The 27,234-nt window shown below is 41.5% G+C and overlaps 1 protein-coding gene across 5 annotated transcripts; it reads left to right on the forward strand.

The window, feature by feature from the left end:
• Positions 1-1,616: 1,616 nt before the first annotated feature.
• PTGES3 (prostaglandin E synthase 3) lies at positions 1,617-27,226 on the forward strand. 5 transcript variants are annotated; one of them, XM_036298310.1, is made up of 9 exons: positions 1,621-1,959; positions 9,544-9,992; positions 17,165-17,278; positions 17,426-17,495; positions 18,189-18,287; positions 18,759-18,848; positions 21,806-21,868; positions 24,376-24,400; positions 27,128-27,226. In XM_036298310.1, exons 2-9 carry the CDS (start codon positions 9,892-9,894, stop codon positions 27,139-27,141), a joined length of 576 nt encoding a protein of 191 aa, XP_036154203.1. In that variant the 5' UTR covers positions 1,621-1,959; positions 9,544-9,891; the 3' UTR covers positions 27,142-27,226. The 5 variants fall into 5 exon arrangements, with proteins under 5 accessions (XP_036154204.1, XP_036154203.1, XP_036154206.1 ...); XM_036298311.1 differs by lacking the exons at positions 21,806-21,868; positions 27,128-27,226 and adding an exon at positions 24,680-25,835 and having other exon boundaries at positions 1,617-1,959; XM_036298313.1 differs by lacking the exons at positions 9,544-9,992; positions 27,128-27,226 and adding an exon at positions 24,680-25,835 and having other exon boundaries at positions 1,627-1,959.
• The last annotated feature ends 8 nt before the right edge of the window (positions 27,227-27,234 follow it).

Below are 27,234 nucleotides of genomic sequence, written 5' to 3' on the forward strand. Positions count from 1 at the left end.
ATTTATAGGCATAAAAAGAATTACAATAAGGTTGTAGGTTAAACAAAACTGTCATACAAAGTAACAAAACTAACTTTGAGGCTGGCTTTTCTAGCAGCCACGAACCCGCATCGTAACAAGTAAATTCACAATGCTTGAACTCCGGTTATATTATTATAATAAACAGCAGTCACACACAGCTATCCCCCCCTGGAGAGCAATCCTTGGGCACAGGCTGCTTAAAAGGGTCCCAAGTAGGGCCGAAACCGGTTTGGCTCAGTGGATAGAGCGTCGGCCTGCGGACTGAGAGGTCCCCAGTTCGATTCCGGTCAAGGGCATGTACCTGGGTTGCGGGCACATCCCCAGTGGGGGGTGTGCAGGAGGCAGCTGATCGATGTTTCTCTCTCATCGATGTTTCTGGCTCTCTATCTCTCTCCCTTCCTCTCTGTAAAAAAATCAATAAAATATATTAAAAAAAAAAAAAAAAAAAGGGTCCCAAGTAGGAACGGAAAGGCCAGCATCCCTCCACTCCCTGCCTCATCTCCACGTTTCAGGTCGTTTTCCTTAACAAGGTCCGCCCTAATCCTTCAGGGTCAACCTCGACCTCTCCTGCTTGTATGCTCCCATTTGACCTGTTGTGCTTCCATTGTCCTGATTTGTGTATTTGATTTTCCCCACGGGCGGTGGGCTCCTTAGGGCCAACCTGTGCGAGCTGAGCTTTCACCTGTTGAACGGGACTTGAGCACAGGGTCCCACGTCCGTAGTTCCCAGCGCCTGCCTCGCCCAGCAGACACTAACGCCGAAGATGAAGCCCCAACACTTCCCAAAGCCTCCTTTGTGTTCTAACTGGCGCCGCGTTGGTCTGTTTCTCCCCGACGCCATGCTGTGTGGCCCTCCGGAGCCAACAGGTGCCCTTTCCGTCCCCTCGGTTACTACCCCTCATTGCAGCCTAACCCGGGGCCTAGCACCAGGCGGTGCTTCCAGAGATCGGCTGAAGAGATGGGGCCCCTCCCCCCAGCGGAGGTGCCTGGAGTCCGCGAGTGTCCGCCTCTCGGTGCCCACAAGCCTCCTCTCCACTCACGTGACCTGCCCGTCGCACCCACAGCACTGACCCCCCAAAGCCCAGGCGACCGCCGGACGCCAGCGGCCAGCGCTCCTCCTCAGCCAGAGACCTCTTTCCAACCTTCTGAAAAATGGCGAGCGGGGCCAGGCCCTCCATTCTCAAGTTAACCCTTTTCCGCAACTATCACCAGCACAGGCCATCTTTTCACATCTTTTTTTTTTTTTTTGGGTGGAATGTTTTCCTCCGGGGTTGGTTTGTGCCCTCCAGAGTCATTAAGCCCCCATTTCATTTCTCAAGCCTCCCGACTCCGTGCGTCCCTCCGCCTCAGCCTTCCTCCCGCCGTCGCCGCAGCCGTTTCCCGGGGAGATCGCCCACAGCACGCGGGGAGGCAGTTAGCTGGCCAACGGTTTTCCAAGGCCCGGGGCGGGGGACGCGGGAGGAGAGGCGGGAAGGAGTGGGGTCGCCGGCGGCCGGCGGAGGGAGGGGCCAACGCCGGGAAGAATCGCGAAGAGCTGGGAGGCCCCGCCCCTTCCGTAGATATCTCTAGAAAGCCGCGCAGGAGCCCGACAACAAAGAGTGCGCAGGCGCGGCGGCAGGACCCGGGCATTTTGCTGCGTCACCAGCCGCCGCCCGGCCTCACCAGCCCTCGCTCTCACGCACGCACGTTCGTTTTCCATCCTCGCGCCCCTTTTCCTACACTTTCCTCCTCTTCCCGACCGGAGGAGCCGCTCTCTCCGCGCGGTGCATTCTGGGGACCAGGTCGAGCCCGCCGCTGCCGCCGTCGCTGAGGGAAGCGAGTAGAGGCCGCACCGCGGAGAAAACGTCGGAGTCGCCACCGGAGCTTAGTCCACTGCCCAGCAGCTGCCGCCGGAGAGGCCCACCCACCCATTCACCCGTTCCCCTGCCCCGTTCACGATGTGAGTGCGACACCCCGCCGAGGGAAGGTCTCCCCGGCGGGATGCCGAGGCCGCGCTGGGTGCTGCCGGGAAGCCGCCCCTTCCCCTCCCCCGCTTTCGCCCCTCGGCTTTCTCCCCTCAATGGTGGCAGTGGTTCTTGGCTGAGGGTGGGAGGCCCCGTGTCTTTATTCCGGTTACCGTTGGCGGATGGAGGACATTTTTCCTCCAGATGTCCGCTTCCCCCACTTCTAAACCGTCCCTCAGCTTCCCCGCGCCGGAAACCCCACTTTTCTCCTCTTGGCAGTCCGTGTGATTCCCAACTCCCCGAACTTAGCCTTAGGCCTTAATATACCGCGAGTTTTTTGCCATGCGGCGCCCCGGAGGCGTGGACCCTCTGGGGTCGCTCGGCCCTGGGGCAGTCTGGTTCTGCCGCTCGGTGAGACCTGTCCCAGGCCCTGGGCCAAGTGCACCTGTGGTGGGCGCTGCCAGAGGCCGGGGAGCGCCACGCGGGCCTCCTCCATGAACGGGGAGGGACTGCTAGGCAACCGGAGGCAGGCCACGCCGTCTCCACAACTTAGTTCCCTCTCGGATGTCGTGATTTCTCGAGCGTGGGTCTTCCCAGGGCCTCTCCTGACTCCGATCTCTCGAAGGGAGTGGAGGTTGCCATAGCGTAGGTAGTTCTGCACGTGTCCCGTCCAAAGGTACTTGTGGACATGTTGTGTGTTAACTGTAAGCGAGGTTCCATTATCCCGTCTTAACTTAGAGATGAAATAGGTATGTATTTGCTTTCTTGTCTTAAAGAGTTTAAATTTGTTTTAACTACAGATTCTTTAGCAATTTTAGGTTTCTTACGATCAAGGGAGAGCATGGGTGATTTTAACTGAATAAGATTTCTTGGCACTGCCACTTCCAGACCTTAAACATTCTCTACAGGAAAAGCTTTACGTTTTCAGATGTGAGAATTGCCGGTTATTTACAGTTGTTGTGGGTTGTGGGTTTTGGGGGTTTTTTTGCTGGTTGGTTTTTTTTTGTTTTTTTTTTTTTATTTTTATTAACTGCTCCCTGAAAGTAATGTATGGAAAGCAGTTGAAGGGAAACAATTTTTATTCCTATAAAAAGTAATGCACTTTCAAGTGTTTTCTAAATAAGATAATAACATTAAGTAACATTGGGCTGGATTTCTAAATAGAAAGGATACACCCAGCCAGTTGATGTCTGGAGAACAAGCTTCAAGAAGTATGCATGTATTACTGAAAACCCCTTAATGTATTTATTGGGATTTTGGAAGAAATTTCCCAGCCGAAAAAATGGTATCCAGTAGAAGGTTTTAATCTGTTTTTTTTTCTTTCAAAATCTCTATTCCAAATAATGTGACAGGAATGTCAGTCTTAAAAAATCTGAGTAGAAAATGAATCCTCAGATAAAGCATTACCAGCTTTTAATAGACTACTATAGCCAAACAAAATATCTTTTTACAAAGAAATACCATTGTTGTTTTTCTTTAATCAACTTTTTAAAAGTTTGTCTAGTAGCTTACATAAAAGTTCTCAGCCCTAGCGGGTTTGCCTCAGTGGATAGAGAGTCAGACTATGGACTGAAGAGTCATGGGTTCCTTCCCGCCAGGGGCACATGCCAGGGTTTCAGGCTCGTTCCCCAGTAGGGGGGGTGCAGGAGGCAGCCAATCAATGATTCTCTCTAATCATTGATGTTTTGCTCTCCCTCTCCCTTCCTCTCCGAAATCAATAAAAATATATTTAAAAAAAAAAAGAGAATTAAAAAATAAGTTCTCGCCGAAACCGGTTTGACTCGGTGGATAGAGTGTCGGCCTTCGGACTGAAAGGTCCCAGGTTCGATTCCGGTCAAGGGCATGTACTTGGGTTGCGGGCACATCCCCAGTGGGGAGTGTGCAGGAGGCAGCTGGTCGATGTTTCTCTCTCATCGATGTTTCTAACTCTCTATCTCTCTCCCTTCCTCTCTGTAAAAAATCAATAAAATATATTAAAAAGCCAAAACCGGTTTGGCTCAGTGGATGGAGCATCAGCCTGCGGACTGAAGGGTCCCAGGTTCGATTCCGGTCAAGGGCATGTACCTGGGTTGCGGGCACATCCCCAATGGGAGATGTGCTGGAGGCAGCTGATCGATGTTTCTCTCTCATCGATGTTTCTAACTCTCTGTCCCTCTCCCTTCCTCTCTGTAAGAAATAAATAAAATATATAAAAATATATATATATATATATTAAAAAAAAAAATAAGTTCTCTATCTCCCACCTGTCTTGAAGAAGTTGAGGATTTGGGGTCCTTCCTTTGCCTCATAAGACCTGCCCAACCAATTAAGGAGAATGGGGACAGAGGATAGTACTACCTTTTTAAAAAAAATTAACTGTTGTAGTTGGTTTATTTCTAAGTTGAACCCACTAACAACAGATATAAAGTAAAATATTAGTTTTGAGCTATTTGAAGTGATTATTTTTTAAAAAATATGTTTATTGATTTCTGAGAGGAAGAAGAGAGAGAGAAACATCAACAATGAAAGGGAATCATTGATCAGCTGCCTACTGCATGCCCCCTACCAGGGATGGAGCCTGCAACCCAGGCATGTGCCCTGACTGGTTTGCAGTCAAACTGCCCTTCTGGTTCATAGGTTCATACTCAACCCATGAGCCACATGGGCTGGGCTGAAGTAATTTTTTTAAAATATATTTTTATTGATTTCAGAGAGGAAGGGAGATAGAGATAGAAACATCAGTGATGAGAGAGAATCATTGATTGACTGCCACCTGCACACCCCCTACTGGGGATGGAGCCCGCATGTGCCCTTGACTGAAATTGAACCCGGGACCCTCCAGTCTGCAGGCTGACGCTCTATCCACTGAGCCAAACCAGCTAGGGCTGAAGTAATTCTTTTTTTTTTTTTTTTTTTTTTTTATATATATTTTATTGATTTTTTACAGAGAGGAAGGGAGAGAGATAGAGAGTTAGAAACATCGATGAGAGAGAATCATCAATCAGCTGCCTCCTGCACATCTCCTACTGGGGATGTGCCCGCAACCCAGGTACATGCCCTTGACCGGAATCGAACCTGGGACCTCTCAGTCTGCAGGCCGACGCTCTATCCACTGAGCCAAACCAGCTAGGGCTGAAGTAATTCTTTATGGCAGTGGTTCTCAACCTTCCTAATGCCGCGACCCTTTAATGCAGTTCCTCATGTGACTCCCAATTTCATTGTTACAAATTGAACATATTTAAGCATAGTGATTAATCACAAAAACAGTATGTAATTATATATGTGTTTTCCGATGGTCTTAGGCGACCCCTGTGAAAGGGTCGTTTGACCCCCAAAGGGGTCGCGACCCACAGGTTGAGAACCTCTGCTTTATGGTGTCTTGTATTTAAACTAACAAATGGTTTAAAAAACATACTGTGACTCTCTCAAACATTTGTTAAAATCTTTACTTTGCCATCATTCAACTTTGTTAGGATTGAGTCCCCCAAATAAAATTATCAGTCTTTTTTTTTAAAAAAATATTTTTTATTGGTTTTTTACAGAAAAGAAGGGAGAGGGATAGAGAGTTAGAAACATCGATCAGCTGCCTCCTGCACACCCCCCCTGGGGATGTGCCCGCAACCAAGGTACATGCCCTTGACCGGAATCGAACCCAGGACCCTTCAGTCCGCAGGCTAACGCTCTATCCACTGAGCCAAACCGGCCAGGGCTATCAGTCTTTTTTTTTTTTAAAGCATGTCATTTTATTGGAACTACATTTTCTTTTTTTAAATATATATTTTATTGATTTTTTACAGAGAGGAAGGGTGAGGGATAGAGAGTTAGAAACATCCATGAGAGAGAAACACTGATCAGCTGCCTCCTGCACACCCCCTACTGGGGATGTGCCCGCAACCAAGGTACATGCCCTTGACTGGAATCGAACCTGGAACCATTCAGTCCGCAGGCCGACACTCTATCCACTGAGCCAAACCAGTCAGGGCTTTCTATTGATTTTTAGGGAGAGTGGAAGAGAGAGGGAAAGACAGAAACATCGATGTGAGAGAAACACATCGATTGGTTGCCTCCTGCACACCCCCCCAACCAGGGAGGAGCCTGCAACCAAGGTACGTGCCTTTGACTGAACTCGAACCCGGGAGCCGTTGGTCCAAAGGCTAAGCTCTACTGAGCCAACCGGCTAGGGCTAAAATTATCAGTCTTTAGCCTCCAAAATAATTTGTAATAGCATATTGTTAATTTCTGTAAGTTAAGGAAGAGTAACTGATGATGGCCTTTGTTAAGTGTTGATTTCCTAACCACTGTAACTTGGCAACTGGGCCCCCCCCCCCCCCCCCCCCCCCCCCCCCCCGCCCCTCCCCTTAGTTAGACTTTAACTAGAAGGCAGTAGAAACTGGAACTGACAAATCTGTAGAGTGCAGACCAGTATGTACTGTATTGTTAATTAAGATTCTTCTGTTTAATTGTATTTTCTAGTTTTAAAATCTAGAAGCAATATTATTTTGGGGTCTTAAAAAGTTAGTGATTGTCACTTTTCAGGAAAAAAATGCTTTTGTAATATCAACTGTTTAGAATCAACCTAGCTCTTAAAAGCTTTTAGATCATATTTTATCTGACTTCTTACATTGAAAATTATTGTATTTAGTTTATTTTGCTATGGAAGTACTAAGTTTGTTGTTGTAAACTATTTACTGTGTAGATTGGCAGTGATAGGTTTTATTTATTTAGTTATTAATATATTTTTATTGATTTCAAAGAGGGAGAGCCCTAACCAGTTTGTCTCAGTGGATAGAGCGTCTGCCTGCAGACTGAAAGGTCCCAGGTTCGACTCCAGTCAAGGGCATGTACCTTGGTTGCAGGCATATCCCCAGTAGAAGGTGTGCAGGAAGCAGCTGATCGATTTTTCTCTCTCATCGATGTTTCTAACTATCCCTCTCCCTCTCTGTAAAAAATCAAAATATATTTTAAAAAAACAACTTATTTTCTTAAAAAAAAAAAAAAAGATGGTGAGAGATAGAAACATCAGTGATAAGAGAGAATCACTGATTGCTGTCTCTTGAAAGGCCCCCTACTGGGGATGGAGCCTGCAACCAGGCATGTGCCCTGACCTGTATTTGAACCATGACCTCATGGTTCATAGGTCAACACTCAACCACCGAACCATGCCGGCCATGTGGTAGTGACATTTTAAATTGAAGCTAACTTACCCACTTTCCAAGTACATTTATTTTATTTTATTTTTTTATTATTTTTTTAATATATTTTGTTTACAGAGAGGAAGGGAGAGAGATAGAGAGTTAGAAACATTGATGAGAGAGAAACATCGATCAGCTGCCTTCTGCACATCCCCCACTGGGGATGTGCCCGCAACCGAGGCACATGCCCTTGACCGGAATCGAATCTGGGACCCTTCAGTCCGCAGGCCGACACTCTATCTACTGAGCCAAACCGGTTTTGGCCCCAAGTACATTTATTTTAAAGCTTACCTTGAGCAATACGTCCTTCCCTGTTGTATTCCAAAACCAAATAAAATGTGCTGCCATGGGTTTTCTGTGCAGTAGTTAATCTTCACATGTAGCCATACTTTAATGCTAAACAGTGTTTATGTCAGGGCCCTTTCCAGTTCAGTATGTTTATTTTGTGTACTGAAAGGAACCAAGTTACACACAAGTGTCATTTTTTTTTTAATATGTAATTTCAGCATCTAGTTCTTCAAATATCAGTTCATGCAGCGCTATTAGTATGAGGGGCTATTACAAATAGGATTGCAACCCTATTCAGGAACCCAACATTTCTAAAAGAAGGCTTATTTTTTTCCAGGAATAATAATTTTTCAGGTGGTCCTTTTCCAAATAAATAACCATGTCTCTGCAATTCGGTTTTATTATCTAAACTGCTACTTCTGTTAAAACCTGCGGCACTTCTTGACGTAAGGTAATGGAGCTCTGAGGCTCTAAAACTTGTAATGGGGACAGTTAGAGATTGATCTTGAGTCTTATTTGTATGAAGAAAAATTATGTTATCTGCTTTGGGGATGTATGCACAAAGTAGGAATGTGGGGAAGTCATAGAGTTGCTTTAAAAAAAGGGACTAAGTTTTGGTGGTGTGTTTAAGAACTTAGCTTTTACCCTTCTATTTTAGAATGAGAATTACCAAATAAAGAACTAGGTTCACAAACATTCTTTGTTCCCCAATGGTGTCTTTGTACGTTTTTGTTATTGTTTTTTATGGTACTGCTAGGCCAAGAGGAATAACCTAGCGATTCATTGAGTAATTGGGTCCAAACAACTTAAGTATTTTGTCTTAGCAGCCTAGAAGCTCTTTGAAAAGCCAGTACATGAAAGAAAAATGGAGGTTCTTGTATAACCACAGTTACTGATGGAATGGAATGCCTTTTGGGTACTATATAATGAGATTGGATATTTACATCAGTGCCTGTTACCCATTGATTTTTTGTATGTGGGGAGGTACTTTTTTTAAATATAGCAATACCAAAAACTCAGCTTTGCAAAGATGCCACCTAATGGAGAGGGATGTAGCGCAATTTACTGTTTAAAATGAACCACTTAGTGTTGTTTTTTTCTTTTCCCAATTACAGTTTATAGTCAATATTATTTTGTACTAGAGATCCGAGGGGGAGGAGGGTCCTCTCAGCCCAGCCTGTGCCCTCACATTCCAGGACCCCTTGCTCCTTACTGCCTGCCTGCTCACTCACTGCTCAGCTCACTGCTCCTTAGTGCTGCTGCTGCTGCTGTGGAGGCGGGAAAGGTTCCTGCCACCCTGCCATCGCTGCTGTGCTCACTAGTGGTGAGCCCAGCTTCTGGCTGAGTGGCGCTCTCCCTGTGGGAGCGCAGTGACTACCAGGGTGCAGCTCCTGCATTGAGCGTCTGCCCCCTGGTGGTCAAAGTGCCATCATAGCGACCCGTTGTACCACTGATTGGTCCGCTATTTGGTTGATTTGCATATTAGGCTTTTATTATATAGGATTAATTTAAGGTGTATAGCATAGTGGTTAGATGATCATATACAAATGTTCTCGATACTTCATTACTTTATAAAATGTTCTTTTTTTTTTTTGTATTAACAACCATAATTTTATTTTTGCAATGAATTTCTGTGATTTAAAAGATGGTACTTAAAGAACAAATACTATACATATCTAGTTTAAAAAGGCATCTATATTTATAAGATGGGTGTCTCTAAAATATAGAGAAAAATTAAATTTTGCTTTTCTGAATGTCTGATACACTCAATAAACTAAAATACTCTTATAAAGAGCAGCTTTGTAATAATTATTAGAAACTATTCCACCAAAGACACTGTAGAACCAAATCTCAGTAATCTTCAGGGAAGATAGTTACAGTGACTTCAGGATCATCATCATTTTCAAGTTCTTTATCATTGTCTTCAGTAACACATTTGCCATCTGCTTTTTCTCGGTTTCTTTTTTTCTTATGAGAATATGAATTACTTTTCTTGATGATTTTCTCTTTGGGATATAAGTCAGTAATACTTTCTCTTTCCAAAGCATGTTGTAGGCAGTTGTAAAACCTTTCAATTCTCTTCTTGTTTTCCTCCATTTTTTGATTTGCTATCTCTAACAGGAAGTCGATATATTCCTCTGTCACCATCAGTTTTCCCTATGGCTTAATGGAACTTCTAAGCCATGTGTGCTCCGGACAGCCAACATCGTCTTTCCTCTCTTCCCCACTGTTATGCCAGAGTTCCTGAAACCAGAATCTATTGCCACCGAATGCAGAATCTGTGCATCCTGCAACTCTCGACACTGCACATGAAGAATAAGGGGTTCGAATTTCAAAGTGGCATCACCATTCGCTTTTTTCAGAGCTGCAATCACATCATCTTTTACACAAGGCTTGTGTGTAACTAGGAGCCAGCAACAGTTTTGTTTCTGAACCTCAAAGCCATTTATATTCGCATCTAGGAGGAGGATGCGCCCCGCGCAGGAGCTGGTGGTAAAAAATTGTTCTCGCCCATTCAGGAGCTGCACGAGCTCGGCCACATCCTCGTCCACGCTGCCCTTCCGGCTGAGGTCCCTATAAAATGTTCTTGATGTTGTCAGTACCCACTTGGTATCATACATAGTTATTATGATATTATTGACTATACTCCATATTCCCCTTGCTGTACTTTTTACATGCCCATACTACCAATTTGGTTTTTTGTTTTAACATATTTTACTGATTTCAGAGAGGAATGGAGAGAGAGATAGGAACATCAGTGATGAGAGAAAATCATTAATCGGCTGCCTCTTGAACAGCCCCCCTACTGGGGATCAAGCACGCAACCCAGGCATATGCTCTGACCAGGAATCGAACCATGACCTCCTGGTTTGTAGGTGGACGCTCAACCACTGAGCAGGCCTTCTTCCTGATTCATTGCTTCTTACTGTGCTTCTTACTGTATTCTCATAGCAATGGAAAGGGGCTAGGGCTAGAGATCTCTTCTGTATGATTTTTTTTTTTTTTTTAGAGCAAAGAATCAGATTTAATACAGGCAGTCCTCAGGTTACATTGCAATCGACATACGTTGCTTCCTGGTTATGTCGCTTCCTGGTTACGTCGCTTCCTGGTTACGTCGCCATCTCCCATTTACAGTATTTATTAAAAAAAAATTTCGTCATTTCGACATGTACATATGTGCTTTATGTTTTTTATTATTTATTTACCACAAGTAAAGATCAGGAATTGTTATCTTTCTTTTATTTTATTTTATTTTTTAAATATATTTTAGCCGAAACCGGTTTGGCTCAGTGGATAGAGCGTCAGCCTGCGGACTGAAGGGTCCCAGGTTCGATTCCGGTCAAGGGCATGTACCTGGGTTGCGGGCACATCCCCAGTGGGGGGTGTGCAGGAGGCAGCTGATCGATGTTTCTCTCTCATGGATGTTTCTGGCTCTCTATCTCTCTCCCTTCCACACCCCCCACTGGGGATGTGCCCGCAACCCAGGTACATGCCCTTGACCGGAATCGAACCTGGGACCCTTCAGTCCGCAGGCTGACGCTCTATCCACTGAGCCAAACCGGTTTCGGCTGTTATCTTTCTTTTAAATTTTTTACTGTTTCACTTCATTACTGCTGTGTATGTGCTCCATGTGAGTGACATAGGTGCTTATGTAGGTGGGTTCCAACTTAATGGCAAAAATCGCATTACGTTGCGCCGTAGGAAGGGATCTCTGATGTAACCCAAGGACCTACTGTACATATGTACGTATGAGAAGTTCACATGCAGGAGAGTTTCAGAGGTAGAAAGGGAACATGGATATATAAGGCATAAGGATGAGGTAAGATGCCGTGGGGGCTTCAAAAGGTCATTGCAGGATGATAAGATCAGACTTTTAGTAAATGGAGTTATGCTCTTCCCTATAGATAGGTCAAAAAGCTATCTCTGAAGGCCTCTAATTAATCATCTAGGCCAGTGGTTCTCAACCTTCCTAATGCCGTGACCCTTTAATACAGTTCCTTGTGTTGTGGTGACCCCCAATTTCATTGTTACAAATTTAACATAATTAAAGCATAGTGATTAATCACAAAAACAATATGTAATTATATATGTGTTTTCCGATGGTCTTAGGCCACCCCTGTGAAAGGGTCATTCGACCCCAAAGGGGTCTTGATCCACAGGTTGAGAACCGCTGATCTAGGCAGTCAAGGGTGGGGACAGAAGCTTCTCCAGACCTTGCTGCTAAAGTTGCCTTTTGTTCAAAACAATCTGCATTCTACTGGAGTCTCTTTTATGAGGTACTAATCCCATAAAGCTCTACCCTCCTCACATAAAGCACTTCCTTTTAAGACAAGTCTAAGGAATTTTAGTCAAAACTATAGACGAGACTTTAAAGTTATGCAAAATTTAATTACTTGAATTGACATAGCCCTGGTGTGGAGCTCTGAAGTTTTTGTCAGACGAGCTTGGGATGTCTCTTTTTAGGGTGTTTTTTTGTTTGTGTACTTGTAAGTAGTAGATTATAAGTATGCTGAGGTGAAAAAGATTTTTGCACCTATAAGTGTACTGCTATTAAAATGAATTAACAGACTTGAATAGTAGTTACAAATTTTGCCAATCCTGTATAATATCCTATATAATAAAAGCCCAATATGCTAAGTGTCTGACTGACCGTTCCACCAGTCACTATGACGCACACTGACCACCAGGGGGCAGACACTCTGACTGGTAGGTTAGCTTGCTGCTGGGGTCCGACCAATCGGGACTGGGCACGGGCCGGACATGCCCTGGAGCCCTCCCTGGCCCCGATTGTGCACCAGTGCATGAATCCGTGTGCGAAGCCTCTAATCTACACTAATAAAAGAGAAACATGCAAATTAGTGTCACTCTGCTGCTATGCCCACCAGCCAATCAGGATGAGTATGCAAATTAACCCAACAAAGATGGCGGTTAATTTGCATATGCGGACAGGGAGGGAAGACTGAAGAGGCTTGGCTTCTCCGCTGCAGCCAGAGTGGAGAAGCCAAGCCTTGCTGCTGTGGCCAGACCAAAGGCCTGGGTCCCAGGTGCCAGAGGAAAACTGGTGCCGCTGGCCAGGGGAAGGAAGGCCTATTGCGCGAATCTTTGTGCAATGGGCCTCTAGTGTTATTATAAAGTTAGATCCAATATAACTTAGGAGCTATGTTTAAAACTAAATCAACCTTTTTCTGGGTTAATGGGAGACAAAACATGTGATCCTCACTGAAGACAAAAGGATTTCATAAGTATTGAATTTCCCTTTCAAATGAGCGAATATATGTTTTATTATCGATTTAGGTTGTGTAGGGGTCCCCCCTTACATTTTTGGTGGTTTAGATCAGAGTCATCTAGTAAATATTAGGCTTTGCAGGCCACAAATATCTCTGCCCTGTTCTTGTTTTTACAACTTTAAAAATATTAAAACCATTTTTGGCTCCTGGGCCAACCCTGGTTTAGGTAATTTACACTTTTTCCCATGTCTTTTTTAAGAAATTGATTTGTGCGCGAGAGAGATCAATGTATTGTTCCACTTATTTATGCATTCATTGGTTCCTTCTTGTATGTGCTGTGACCAGAGATCAAACCCGCAACCTTGGCATGTATGGATGATGCTCTAACCAACTGAGCAAGCTGGCCAAGGCCTAATTTTTAAATTTTGTTTTTATTATTAGTAAAATGATTGTATTAGGAAAATTATTGTTTAATTTGCTAAGGCTGCCATAAGGAAGTACCAGAGACTAGGTGACTTAAACAGTTAATTTTTTTCACAGTTCTAGAGGGTGTTGGTCTGAGATCAAGATCAAGGTGTCAGCAAGGTTGGTTTCTTCTGAGACCTTGCTCCTTGGCTTTCCGTCTTTTTTTTTTTTTTTTTTATTTTTTACAGAGAGGAAGGGAGAGGGATAGAGAGTTAGAAACATCGATCAGCTGCCTCCTGCACACTCCCCACTGGGGATGTGTCCGCAACCAAGGTACATGCCCTTGACCGGAATCGAACCTGGGACCCTTCAGTCCGCAGGCCGATGCTCTATCCACTGAACCAAACCGGTTAGGGTGCAATCATTCTTTTTTGTTGTTAATCCTCACCTGGGGATATTTTTTCCATTGCTTTTGGGGGGGGGCGTAGAAGCTTGGGTGTGAGATGCTTAATTGCCTCCAGCAGATGCCCCAGTTGGGGAGGGGGGGAGGGCGGAAGCAAGCCCAAGACCCTAAAGCAGTGATGGCGAACCTTTTGAGCTCAGCGTGTCAGCGTTTTGAAAAACCCTAACTTAACTCTGGTGCCATGCCATATAGAAACTTTTTTTATATTTGCAACCATAGTAAAACAAAGACATATTTTTGATATTTATTTTATACATTTAAATGCCATTTAACAAAGAAAAATCAACCAAAAATATGAGTTCGCGTGTCACCTCTGACACGCGTGTCATAGTTTCGCTATCACTGCCCTAAAGTGTGAAGTATGATGCTCTAACCACGAAGCAACAGGGCTGCAGTCATTCTGATGCTCATATTTTGCCTTTGGCCACCGTGATAGACCTTAATTGTTGCCTCCGGGTCTGGCTGACCTCATTGATCTCACTAGCTTCATTTTCATTCAAATACAGATGTTTCAAGGTCATCTGCATTTCCCACTTGAGGTTATTTCTCTGTAGGAATCTTGGTTTCTTTTCGTTGGGTCACTAGGTTGTTCATTGCTCCAGATTGTTATCATTAGTGCTTTTTTTTTTTTTTTAATATATTGATTTTTTTACAGAGAGGAAGGGAGAGAGATAGTTAGAAACATCGATGAGAGAGAAACATTGATCAGCTGCCTCCTGCACATCTCCCACTGGGGATGTGCCTGCAACCCAGGTACATGCTCTTGACCGGAATCGAACCTGGGACCCTTCAGTCTGAAAGCCGACACTCTATCCACCGAGCCAAACGGGTTTCGGCTATCATTAGTGCTTTTTAAAAATAGGGCTTGCCCTAACCAGTTTGGCTCAATGGATAGAGCGTCGGCCTGCAGACTCAAGGGTCCCAGGTTTGATTCCGGTCAAGGGTATGTACCTTTGTTGTGGACACATACCCGGTAAGGAGTGTGCAGGAGGCAGCTGATCGATGTTTCTTTCATCGATGTTTCTAACTCTCTATCCCTCTCCCTCTCTATAAAAAAATCAATAAAATATATATTAAAAATAGGGCTTATCTGGTTACTTCAATTTGAGAGTCTATACTAGTCACTTAAAGTTTAATTATTAAATTTGCAAATATTTTCAGTTAATGACAACATGTTACCACATATTGAAAATACTGTTGGGGCAAGAAAAACTAGAAATAATGTGTGATCTATTCGTAAAACTAAATTGCTTGTTAGCTATATTAATATACAAACATTAGAAGTTGTGATTCTTGTGTTCACTCTAGCAGCACATACTCTGAAAAAAAAGTTGGGAATCCTTAGTCCATAGAAGTTTGGTTAGATACCTTTTTAGAGGCATTTAAAAAGTTCATGTTTTTATTTTGTTTAATTTACCAATAGATGCCTTAAAAAATAGATTTACCTTTGCGGATCTGCTGGTATTTAGACTTTGGAAACTGCCATCTGTAATTTTTAACCTCTATCATTCAGATCTGATACCAGTGTTCCAGAGTAGAGTGACTAGCCAAGTTTAACAGTAGGGCATGCAGGAGGCAGCCAAACTATGTCTCTCTTGATGGTTCTCGCTCCTGCCTTCCTCTCTATCTAAAAATCAATAAAAACATTTAAATGATAATTTAACAGTTGTGTAAAAATGTTGATGAGTAGTTGGTTGTAACTTTTATGTATAGAAGGGATTTAAATTACTACTCAGTTGGGTTGGGAATGTCAGCTTAGAAATAAAGCAATTCCTTTCAGTTGAGTTGATTTATGAGTAGTGTTTGAACATATAACTAGAATTTTAAACTTTTATTTTGAAATAATCTTAGGTTTACAGAAAAGTTGAAGTATTTATCACATATAATCTTTTTTTAAAAATATATGTTTGTTGATTTCAGAGAGGAAGAGAGAGATATGGAAACATCAATGATGCCCTCGCTGGTTTGGCTCAGTGGACAGAGCGTCAGCCTGTGGACTGAAGGGTAGTCCCAGGTTTGATTCTGGTCAAGGGCACATGCCTAGGTTGCAGGCTTGATCCCCAATAGGGGATGTGCAAGAGGCAGCCAGTCCATGATTCTCATCATTGATGTTTCTCTCTCCCTCTCCCTTCCTCTGAAATCAATAAAGATGTATTTTAAAAAAAGGAAACATGAATGATGAGAGAGAATCATTGATTGGCTGTCTCCTGCATGCCCCCTACTGGAGACAGAGCCCACAACCCGGGCATGTGCCCTTGACCAGAATTGAACCCGGGACCCTTTAGTCCAGCGGTTGCCAACCGGTGGTCCACGGACCCCAAAAGGTTGTCGACCACTGCTTTAGTTCTCAGGCTGACACTCTATCCACTGAGCAAAACCAGCTAGGTCCACAGGTAATCTTTTTTGACTGTTAATCAGCCATATTTGACTATATATAGCTTCTAGCGGTTTTTTAGCCATACTCTAATGGATGGAAAGAGCTCTAGACAGCTGACTCCATGAAGACAGGGGTAATACTATATTGCAAAGAACAGGAACACATGAATGATAAGGAAGAAGCAAATATTCCAGGTTGCTTCTAGTATGTATTGGATACATGTATAGATAGTATAAAGGTGAGGCTGTAAATAAATTCTTGTTGTTGTTGTTTATCTTTACCCGAAGACATTTTTTCCATTGACTTTTAGGGAGAGAGGGAAAAACACAAAGAAACATCAGTGTGAGAGAAACACATAGATTGGTTGCCTCTTGCATGAGCCCTGACCGGGGCCTGGGCCAGGGAGGAGCCTGCAACTGAGGTACATGCCTCTGACTAGAATCGAACCCAGGACCTTCTGGTACTCTATCCACTTAGCCAAACCAGCTAGGGCAAGAAGTTTAATTCTTTATCTAGTGTCATTATTTAGAATCATAGGAAGATTTGTTTGTCCAGAAACAAAATGGTTGCTTTATACGGTCAGAAAAAAAGCTGCAGGTGAGAACTTTTTTGAGAACAAGTATTGTCATTTCCCTTACTCCCCTCTCCCCCTTTTCATTGATTTGAGAGAGGAATGGAGAGAGACATCATTGTAAGAGAGAAACATTGGTTGCTTCCCAGCTGGGGATCAAACCCACAAACTGAGTTTGTGCCCTGATGGGAGTAGAACCTGCCACCTTCTGGTATACTGGGCAATGTTCCAACAAACTGAGCCACACCAGCCAAGGCCATTTTTCATTCTTTTAAATTCCTCCCACAGTTCCTAGGATTCACTGTAAGTTATAATGTTGAATACTACATATATCTCAGTTGATGGTGGATTAGTTCTTTCTGATGTTTTATTTCTGTGAATTGAATTTTAGGAGCAGAACCCTAAAGGAGTGGCTTATAAATGTTGACAGGGATACCTAAGTGGTTAACTCTACTTGAGCATTGTTTATTTTATTTTTAAATCCCTTTTTTTATAAAATCAGTGTCATTGTGCTTACTTGGAATGTAGCTGTTAGAGTAAAAATGTAGTTTCTGTTAGAAATTGTAATAAACTACCTCAAAATAATCAATGCTCTAATGGAATAGAAAAATTTGTTTCTTATGTGCTAAACTTGGGAGGTTATGTAAATATTTAGCTAATGAAGTCCAACTTAACTTTGTCTAATTTTATCTCTGTAGGCAGCCTGCTTCTGCAAAGTGGTACGATCGAAGGGACTATGTCTTCATTGAATTTTGTGTTGAAGACAGTAAAGATGTTAATGTAAATTTTGAAAAATCCAAACTTACATTCAGGTAAATTTCCATTTTACATAATTGGGCAAAACTTATTTTGGATAATTGAATAACTTTGGCTTGCTTGTTTCGTTTTTTCATTGAGGTTATATTAATCCTTACCTTTTCCAAGAGGCTCATTTAAAAAAAAATTTTTTCTCCCCACAGTTGTCTTGGAGGAAGTGATAATTTTAAACATTTAAATGAAATTGATCTTTTTCACTGTATTGATCCAAATGTAAGTAGTCTTGATGCTTTAATACTGATTTAAATCATGAGGAAGTGGACATATCTTTTTAGCAAGCACTAATTTCTGTTTTTCTTAATAGTTCAGAGGGCTAACTAGGTATATTTATATTTTGCGAAATTTTCCCTTTCTAACCACTTTTCTGTTTTCCCTTTCCAACCACTTTTCTGCATATTCTTTTTTTCTTATTTTCACTGTTAAGACTTGGCTATACTCTTGAGGCTTGTCTTATCTAACTATAGAATTTTTAAAATATATATTATTGATTTCAGAGAGGAAAGAAGAGGGAGAGAGAGAGAGGATAGAAACATCAATGATAAGAGAGAATCATTTACTGGCTGCTTCCTGCACACCCCATACCAGTGATTGATTCCGGCAATCTGTGCATGTGGCCTGGAATCGAATTTTGACTTACTGGTTCATAGGTCGATGTTCAACCACGCTGGCCGGGCTAACTATGGAAATTTTTAAAAACTCTTCTATGATTATGCGGGGAAGAAAAAAATTGTCCTTTTTTTTTTTTTTTTTTTATGCGATTGGATAGCTTATGAAGTTTTAAGTAGTTAGAGGATGTTTCTTTCAGAGTTTGGGAAAATGTAGGGAAAGAAATTAGAAAGGAGAGGTGAGGAATGAATGATACTGAAGAGATAAATGGTGTGATAGTGCTTTTGTTTTTGTTTTTAGGATTCCAAGCATAAAAGAACGGACAGATCAATTTTATGTTGTTTACGAAAAGGAGAATCTGGCCAGTCATGGCCAAGATTAACAAAAGAAAGGGCAAAGGTAGGTTTCTTTTTTTTTTGAAAGTTTCACATTTTTAAGTAATGAAAGATACATTTGTTTGGTATGAGCATAGTATTTGTTTCAAAGCTAAGTACTATTACAGCCTTGTGTTCTGTGTTTTTCTGTACGTTGACATATATTAGTTTTAACTTAAAGCCAAATGAGGTCAGAACAAGATCAATCTCTAGTTGATGGAGAGTCTTTGCATTCAAGAGGCAGACTCACATATTTTGGTGCCACTAAACAAAAAATAACCAGGTATAGCATAGTTTCTACCAATGAATTTTTGTTGTTGCTTTAAAAAGTAAGTTTGTTTAACAATTGAAAGGAGTTTCATAAAACTATATTTATGCTAATTCCATGGCTCACTAGTGGGTATGAATCCACAGTTCAAAAAAATGTAGTCTTAAGGCACATGCCAATGAGTGTAAGTTAACCTAATCACAGGATGATGTTTGTATTGATCTATAGCTTAATTGGCTTAGTGTGGACTTCAATAATTGGAAAGACTGGGAAGATGATTCAGATGAAGACATGTCTAATTTTGATCGTTTCTCTGAGGTAAGTTCTTTTAAATGCATTCTTCTGCCCTCCCTTCCAGTATATTTCTATGAAGTCAGTTTAGTTTGATTTTAAAGTACCTAGTGGTATTTAAGGCGTGTATTACTTTACCTCGAAAGCCAGTCTGCAATAAAACTAAATGAGGTTTTTAACAATAATCATTTAATCCTAAAATTTAACATTCTTTTACAGTTTAAAAAAATTTAGTGTTTAAGTTTTAAAGTTGATGTGTAAAGACAAAAAATAAACCATATAGTCAATCAATGCAGTACAGCTAGTTTTTATTACAACACTGGGAACAGATTTTTTTAGAAGCACGAATACAGTAACTGGCCTGTATTTTGGAGCCATGTAATACAAATGTAAACCTTTAAACACAAGAATCATGGTGGAATGTGCACGAAGAGTGATGAGTAAGGATATTATAGTTTGCCAGATCAGGGAAAGGGTTTGAGTAAGCCTGTTTTTTCCAAATACTTACTGCCCTGACCAAAGAAAAGAAGTCAATGATCTGCCTTTAGGTAGAATAGACCTTATCAAGTGTACTGCAGTAAAGGTAATCAGAAAAGATAACATTAAGCTCTAAGCCAGCGGTTCTCAACCCGTGGGTCACGACCCTTTTGGCGGTCGAACTAAGACCATCCTTTCACAGGGGTCGCCTAAGACCATCCTGCATATCAGATATTTACATTACAATTCATAACAGTAGCAACATTACACTTATGAAGTAGCAATGAAAATGATTTTATGGTTGGGTCACAACATGAAGAACTATATTTAAAGGGCCAGAAGGTTGAGAACCACTGCTTTAAGCTGAAGGTAGGCCCATGAAATCCATTTTGCATTGCAATTAGAAAATTTAATTCACTACATTCTGTTTACATTTCTTTTTTTCTTTTTTTTAAAAAATATATGTTATTGATTTTTTTACAGAGAGGAAGGGAGAGAGATAGAGAGCCAGAAACATCGATGAGAGAGAAACATCGATCAGCCGCCTCCTGCACATCTCCCACTGGCATGTGCCCTCAACCCAGGCACATGCCCCCGACCGGAATCGAACCTGGGACCCCTCAGTCCACAGGCCGACGCTCTATCCACTGAGCCAAACCGGTTTCAGCTGTTTACATTTCTTTTTGAAAACTAAGAGATAAAAGGAGTACATTTTCAGCTTCGTGTATGCAGCTGTTTATTAAACATTCCTCCTTACATGGCTCTGACACCTTAATTTCAAGAGGGAAGGAAGGATACTTGTGACTTTCCTCAACTATATTATTTCTTACCTGAAGTAATTGGTGCCACCATTTACCCAGCTGTGCAAGTCACAACTTCTTAATACTATTCTCTTTCACTGCCTCTCTATCCAATATGTTAACTGCATCTTTGTTCTTTTGTTTTACCTCCTAAATAGCTCTTGAATATATTCAGTTCTGTTTCTATTGTCATCGTATCCTCAGCACCACACATTGTACTTGGCACATATTGAGCATTTTTTCTGCTCTCAAAACTTTTTTTATTTATTTATTTTTAATATATTTTATTGATTTTTTTACAGAGAGGAAGGGAGAGAGAAAGAGAGTCAGAAACATCGATGAGAGAGAAACACCGATCAGCTGCCTCCTGCACATCTCCTACTGGGGATGTGCCCGCAACCCAGGTACATGCCCTTGACCGGAATCGAGCCTGGGACCTTTCAGTCCGCAGGTCGACGCTCTATCCACTGAGCCAGACCGGTTTCGGCTTTCAAAAAGTTTTAACTAAGGTGTTGAACATTGCCTTTAGACATAGGGAAACTTTGCTAGTTACTCATATTATTCAAGACTAGATTGCCCAGACTTCCTATACTGAGAGATTTGACTTAAGTATTTAACTCTAAAGTCCAAGGTAGCATATATATTTGAAGTCTTTGATTTTTGTTTACAAAGTTATAATGGTTGTGTAAATATTTAAAATTTTAAAAGTTTAAATATTACAGAAAAGTTGTAACTTGGAGAGATAAGTCCCTCCCTATCAGACCGTAGTTCTATCTTTGGCTATTTGTACCTCTTTCAATAACACACTACTTGATTATGATTGGAAACAGATAAAGATGGGAAATTAGTACTTCATGTAAGCATGTTTCGTTGTTAGCTCCATTTTATTATAAGTATATGAAGGTATATATATAAGGTTATTTTCTTGTATATATAATTGATATAAAGTCTTTTAAGAATTATGTTCGTATTTCACTTAGTTACTATTTGACCTTGGATTCCATTTTCAGGCCTTTAATACAAACTAAGCATCCTGAAAGACTTTATTTTAAATCATTTATTGGTTCTTCACAGTATTTAAAACTGTAACGAGAATACCATAATACATATGTCAGTCAGCTTAGGATACAAAACTTTACAACTACAAATGAATCCCATTCTTATCCATCAGTGGTAACTGCTATTTAGGATTTGGGTGTTTAATTTCTGTATCATATATATATATCTTGCTGGATGAATTTTAATAACTTCATCTTCCTGCAATGAGAATTTAGATTTAACTTCCCTATAAGTTTTCAGGATTTTATATACAATTACCTATAATCTTTCCAGAAAGGAAGGTACTTAAATGTTTTTTTGCTTTTTTTGTTGGTGGAAATCTATGGCAGACTTAAGGTTTATTCTGGAGCGTGCCACCTAATAATTAGGGCTTAATTTTTTTTTTTTTAATATATTTCATTGATTTCTTAGAGAGGAAGGGAGAGGGATAGAGAGTTAGAAACATCAATGAGAGAGAAACATCGATCAGCTGCCTCCTGCACACCCCCTCCTGGGGATGTGCCCGCAACCAAGGTACATGCCTTGACTAGAATCGAACCCGGGAACCTGCAGTCCACAGGCTGTGGCTTTATCCAGTCAGCCAAACCAGTTAGGGCAATTAGGGCTTAATATAACATCATTTTTAAAACTAATTTTTACTTCAAATAGATGATGAACAACATGGGTGGTGATGAGGATGTAGATTTACCGGAAGTAGATGGAGCAGATGATGTAAGTCTATAAATTCTTTTCTTTATTTACTTAAATAGTAAGAAACAATCTTACCTAATAGACAAACATGGTAATTGACCATACCTTCACTATGCCTCCCATTGGCTCATCAGCAAGATATGCAAATTAACTGCCAGCAAAGATGGTGGCCGGCAGCCACAGAGCTGAAGTGAGCAGGAGGCTTGCTTGCTCCAGTGATGGAGGAAGCCAAGCTTCCCCGCCTGCTGCGGCCCGGCTCTGAGCTCCGAAAGCAACAAAGTTTCAATTATAGAAGCTAAGCAAACCCCAGATACCTGCTTTCAGCAGGCCGTAGCCACGGAGCTGAAGCGCAGGAGGCTTTCCCTCCCACCCCCACTGGCTGGCTCTAAGCTCCACTCAGGCAACAAAGTTTCAATTATAGAAGGTAAATAAACCCCAGATACCTGCTTTCAGCTGGCTGTGGCCATGGAGTTGGAGCCTTGGGTTGCTCCTGGTGATGGAGGAAGCCAAGCCCTGGCCAGCTCTGAGCTCCACTCCAGGCTACAAAGTTTCAATTATAGGAGGTAAATAAATACCAGGAAAAAAAAAAAAAAAAAGGAGAGGCTGGGAGCTTCTGTCGCTGGGGAGGCTTGGCCAGCCTGAAAACGGCCCTCAGCCCTTCACCCAGACTGGCCAGGCACCCCAGTGGGAACCCCCCACCCTAAAGGTGGTGTGGCCAGCCTGCAAACAGCCATCAGCCCCTCACCCAGGCTGGCCAGGTACCCCAGTGGCACCCCAGTGGGGACCCCCACCCTGAAGGGCAAACCAGCCGGCCCCCACCCATGCACCAGGCCTCTATCCTAAATAATAAAAGGGTAATATGCAAACTGACCCTAACAGCAGAAAGACTGGGAATGACTGGTCACTAAGACACACGCTGACCACCAAGAGGCAGACACTCAATGCAGGAGCTGTCCCCTGGTGGTCAGTGCGCTCCCACAGCGGGAGCTCTGCTCAGCCACAAGCCAGGCTGACGGCTGCCAGTACAGTGGTGGTGGTGGGAGCCTCTCCCGCCTCCTCAGCAGCTCTGATATCAGACTGCAGTTTAGGTCTGCTCTCCACTGGCAAATGGACATCCCCCGAGGGCTCCTGGGCTGCCAGAGGGATGTCTGACTGCCAGCTTAGGCCTAATCCCCCCAGGGAGCGGGCCTAAACAAGCAGGTGGTCATCCCCCGAGGGGTCCCATACTGCTAGAGGGCACAGGCCAGGCTGAGGGACACCCACCCTGTGCACAAATTTTTGTGCACCGGGCCTCTAGTGTATTTATAAGTTGTTTGATATATAGTCAAGATTTTTTTGTGTGCTTTTTGATGTTTGTTTTTTTGTTTTTTTAAAAAAATATATTTTTATTGATTTCAGAGAGGAAGTGAGAGGGGAGAGATAGAGAAACATCAATGATAATAGAGAACCATTAATCGGCTGCCTTCTGCACACCCCGCACTGGGGATCGAGCCCACAACCTGGGCATGTGCCCCTGACTGGAATCGAATCCGGGACCCTTCAGTCCACAGGCCAGTGCTCTATCCACTGAGCAAAACCAGCTAGGACTTTGTTTGTTTTTAATATAGGGTAAAGCACTTTTTAAAATGTGCCCATTTTTGAAGGATGGTTACCTACTAGGGAACTGGTGTCTAATGGGCCATTCTTAAAGAGACTAGATTTCAAAAGAATCAATGCATGGAGACATCATATGCCTTATTCAATTAAGAGTTAGTTTAGGGATTATTTTTACAAAGTTAAACAGGTTTTATAAAAGTGAATTGGTCAGAGATTAAGTAAACATATGGACATTGTGAATCTGTAAGAGAATATACTGGGTTACTCTTCTCAACATTCCCCTCTGGCATTCTGTTAACATCGTTAAGAAATTTGTTCAATGCAGTAAGGAAAATACTTACTTAGACAATTCACCAGCTACGATTAGACTTTATTGTCTTCTATCAGTCCAGTGGTCTTTGTATTGAGCCATTTTCTTTCATTGAATGTCAAGAGAGAAGAGAAACCATTTTATACCAAGATTCAGCCTGGTTGACAGCGATTGAAAAGGATGGACTCAATTCCTACCAAAAGACACACATCATCCTCAGCTGTCCATCTATAAACCCATTCTTTTTTTTTTTTTTTTAATATATTTTATTGATTTTTTACAGAGAGGAAGGGAGAGGGATAGAGAGTTAGAAATATCTATCAGCCGCCTCCTGCATGCCCCCTACTGGGGATGTGCCTGCAACTAAGGTACATGCCCTTGACTGGAATCGAACCTGGGACCCTTCAGTCCGAAGGCCGACGCTCTATCCACCGAGCCAAACCGGTTAGGGCTGTAAACCCATTCTTAAGTCAGTTGATTAAATTAATAAGCTTGATTTAACCACCTATCTTTGCTACGTGAGTGAAAACTACAGTGCTTCAGCTTTTTAAGGCAAACTTTTCAGTTAGCAAAGGAATGTTTGATCAACTTGGTAACTTTTTTCTTTATTTCCCCTCTGCAGGATTCACAAGACAGTGATGATGAAAGTAAGTGTCTTTGTAAAAATGTTTTGCACAGTAATATTTCACATTAAAGACCACAACTATTAAAATAAAGAAATTGACTTCTTTATAATTCTTAGAAAAATAATAATTATTTCTTTATGGCCTCTAATAAATAGCCAAAGCAGAAATTTGAATGAATTGAGATTCAAATTTAAAAAGTAGGCAACTATTTAACTCTCTCTGGCTGCTTTCCCTATAAGACTTTGACGTTGATGGATTACTTCTTTGTACTTCATACTAATCTTGTTAAAATCCTTTCAGAAATGCCAGATCTGGAATAAGGAATGTTGTCGTCCCTGGATTTTGAGAAAGAAAAATAACTTCTCTGCAAGATTTCATAATTGAGAGAATTCCTGAGTTGATAGCTCTAAAGGCAGATGCTGCATTTGCCTCCTTTAACCCATTTTTCAACCTGTTTGTTTTCTTAAAGGCTTCACTAAGGGTTGATATGTACCATTGTATGGGGCAATTTTAAGTCAGCTAAGGCAATAACCTTATGCATGAACATTTCCCAGACTTCCATGATGCTGTTAAAGTCCTAGACAATTGATACAGCAGTTGTGATAAATAAAAACATTTCACCTAAGTCTCCTTTACTTCATAACATAGATACTGACATGATAGGAAGCTCTTGGATTATGGAAAGATAACTTTTAGATTTTAGAACATGGACTCAACCTGGCTGAAACAAATGGATTGATACCTTAAACTGGTAACCTGTTGTTCCTCTGGTATATTCTTCAGGATTGTTCCACTAAAGTTTTATTTTTCAAAAAATTTACTTCACATTATTGTACATAAGTGATCACTTGTCAGTGTTCCAAATGTATTTTAGCTAAAACTAGTGAATGCCCTAACTTAGATGGTTTTTGAAGCCTGTACATTTGGTATTGTTTGACCCTTAAACTTTTACATCTCTTAGCATGGAGGACAAAGAAAGGCTGTACATTGTTGCTTGAGAGTCTGTACATTTAGACCAAATTTGTATTTGCACTGTCAGTGGCAAATGAGTGAAAAAATGGTATTACTACACTATTGGATTTTTTTATTTCTTTTTTTTTTTTTTGATCCAGCTTGTACCAGGGCTGAAAACCTCAATTTATGTTCATGACAGTGGGATTTTTTTTAATGTCTACATTCTTTCTAATAAACTGTTGGAAGACTTCTTGGTTGTCCTTTTAAGTGTCTGGTTTACTGTAATTTTATGTATTACTATCTACTGGAATGGAGTTATTTTTACTTGAGGAAGAATTTGGGGATATTTCTCTGTTTGGAAAAAAAAGGCTTGCTATATAATGTCACAGGAACCTTTTAAAAGTGGATCTGTAATAGCAAATTGTAGATGCACTTCTCAGTAGTTGGAAAAGAAAGTGTTGTGATTTGATTGAAATAAAACTAAATGTGTTGTCCTCCTAAATCTTTGAGCTTCTGCATTTTGGCAGTTTTTTATTCCCTTCAGCTTCTGTGTATTTGTCATAGCATAGAAATGCTTCATATTTCAGTACTTCTTTGTATCAGACCTGTGTTGCAGGAAATGTTAAGTGCTGGGGATACAAAGATTAATCATTCAGGTGATTGCTGTGTTCAGAGCTCACAGGCTAGGTCGGGGGGACAAATATTGGACAAAAACTTGGTAAATTGGAAGTGCAGTAATAGATATAGATACATCATAAAACAACCTTCTTTCCTTCCCCTGTTATGGCTGTTCAAAATGATATTCAACACCATATTCTTGAAAGGCTACAATGAGAAAAATTTTCCTGCATTTTAGGAGCCCTTGACATTCAACAGTTGACATTCAACTCTGTTATGTTACAGGAGTAACTCGGGTTCTGATTCTACTAAGGGATTGCAATTTCCTCAGAGCCATAGGTTTTTCCGAATTGGGAGATATGTTTGAAATTTTAACATGGTTTTCTTGCTTTGGAGCATGCCAACATTATCAGTATAACTGAGAAGTCATGCAGTTCTTAGCTTCAGGGGAGGGCTTAATAAAACCCCCAAATCCTATTTTTAGTTTGATTCTCTTGAAAAACTATTTTTGAGGGTTGAGGATCAAACCATTTTTTATTGAGCGTCAGGGAAGGATTGAAAGGCTAGGATGACAATGAGGTCCGAGATCCTCAGCCAGCTGGGATCTCCCCAGTTTTATAATTGCCAAAAATGGAAAACTTTTTGTGTGTCAGATATGGAAGTTAAAGAGTTTTATTAAGGATTCATTGGCTTTCTGCCAGCCACTAGGCTATATAGCATTAAAGTATAGCTTGATGGATTTCTGATTCCATCTGTCTTTAAAGGTTCTTTAATTTTAAAAATCTGTGTTAAAACGTTTGAATGGTTTTAAGTTTGAATGATAACATCTATTATATTTTTTGTACATTTTGATATGCAGTGATAAAAGTGCTATATTCAACTTCTTAAGCTGTTAAGTTACCTTCAAGGAAGGGGAAAACAATTAGTTGCTATAGTAGCACAAAGATTTTATTTACCAACTTAGTTTTGGGGCTAGTTTTAATTTCTGTTTAGCAGGAATCCTTTTGACAAGAAACAAGTGATAATGAACTGACCTTATATGCCAAACAAAGCTGTTACCCATGCCTCACCCAGCATTGGACCAGACTTGAGATCATAGGCTGGGATGGAGAGAGGAGGCAGGTACCTTGTCTACTGTAACCCCTAAATTATTTTATCTTTGTATATGCTTTTCAGGCCTGTGGACTTAGACATTAACCACACATGATTGGTTATTGGATGTATATCACCACAAATCTCTACCCTTTAGGACACCTGACATGATTCAGTAAATACATTTCAGG

The sequence above is a fragment of the Myotis myotis genome, unplaced genomic scaffold (genome assembly GCF_014108235.1).
Source record: "Myotis myotis isolate mMyoMyo1 unplaced genomic scaffold, mMyoMyo1.p scaffold_m19_p_3, whole genome shotgun sequence".
Lineage (NCBI taxonomy): Eukaryota > Metazoa > Chordata > Mammalia > Chiroptera > Vespertilionidae > Myotis > Myotis myotis.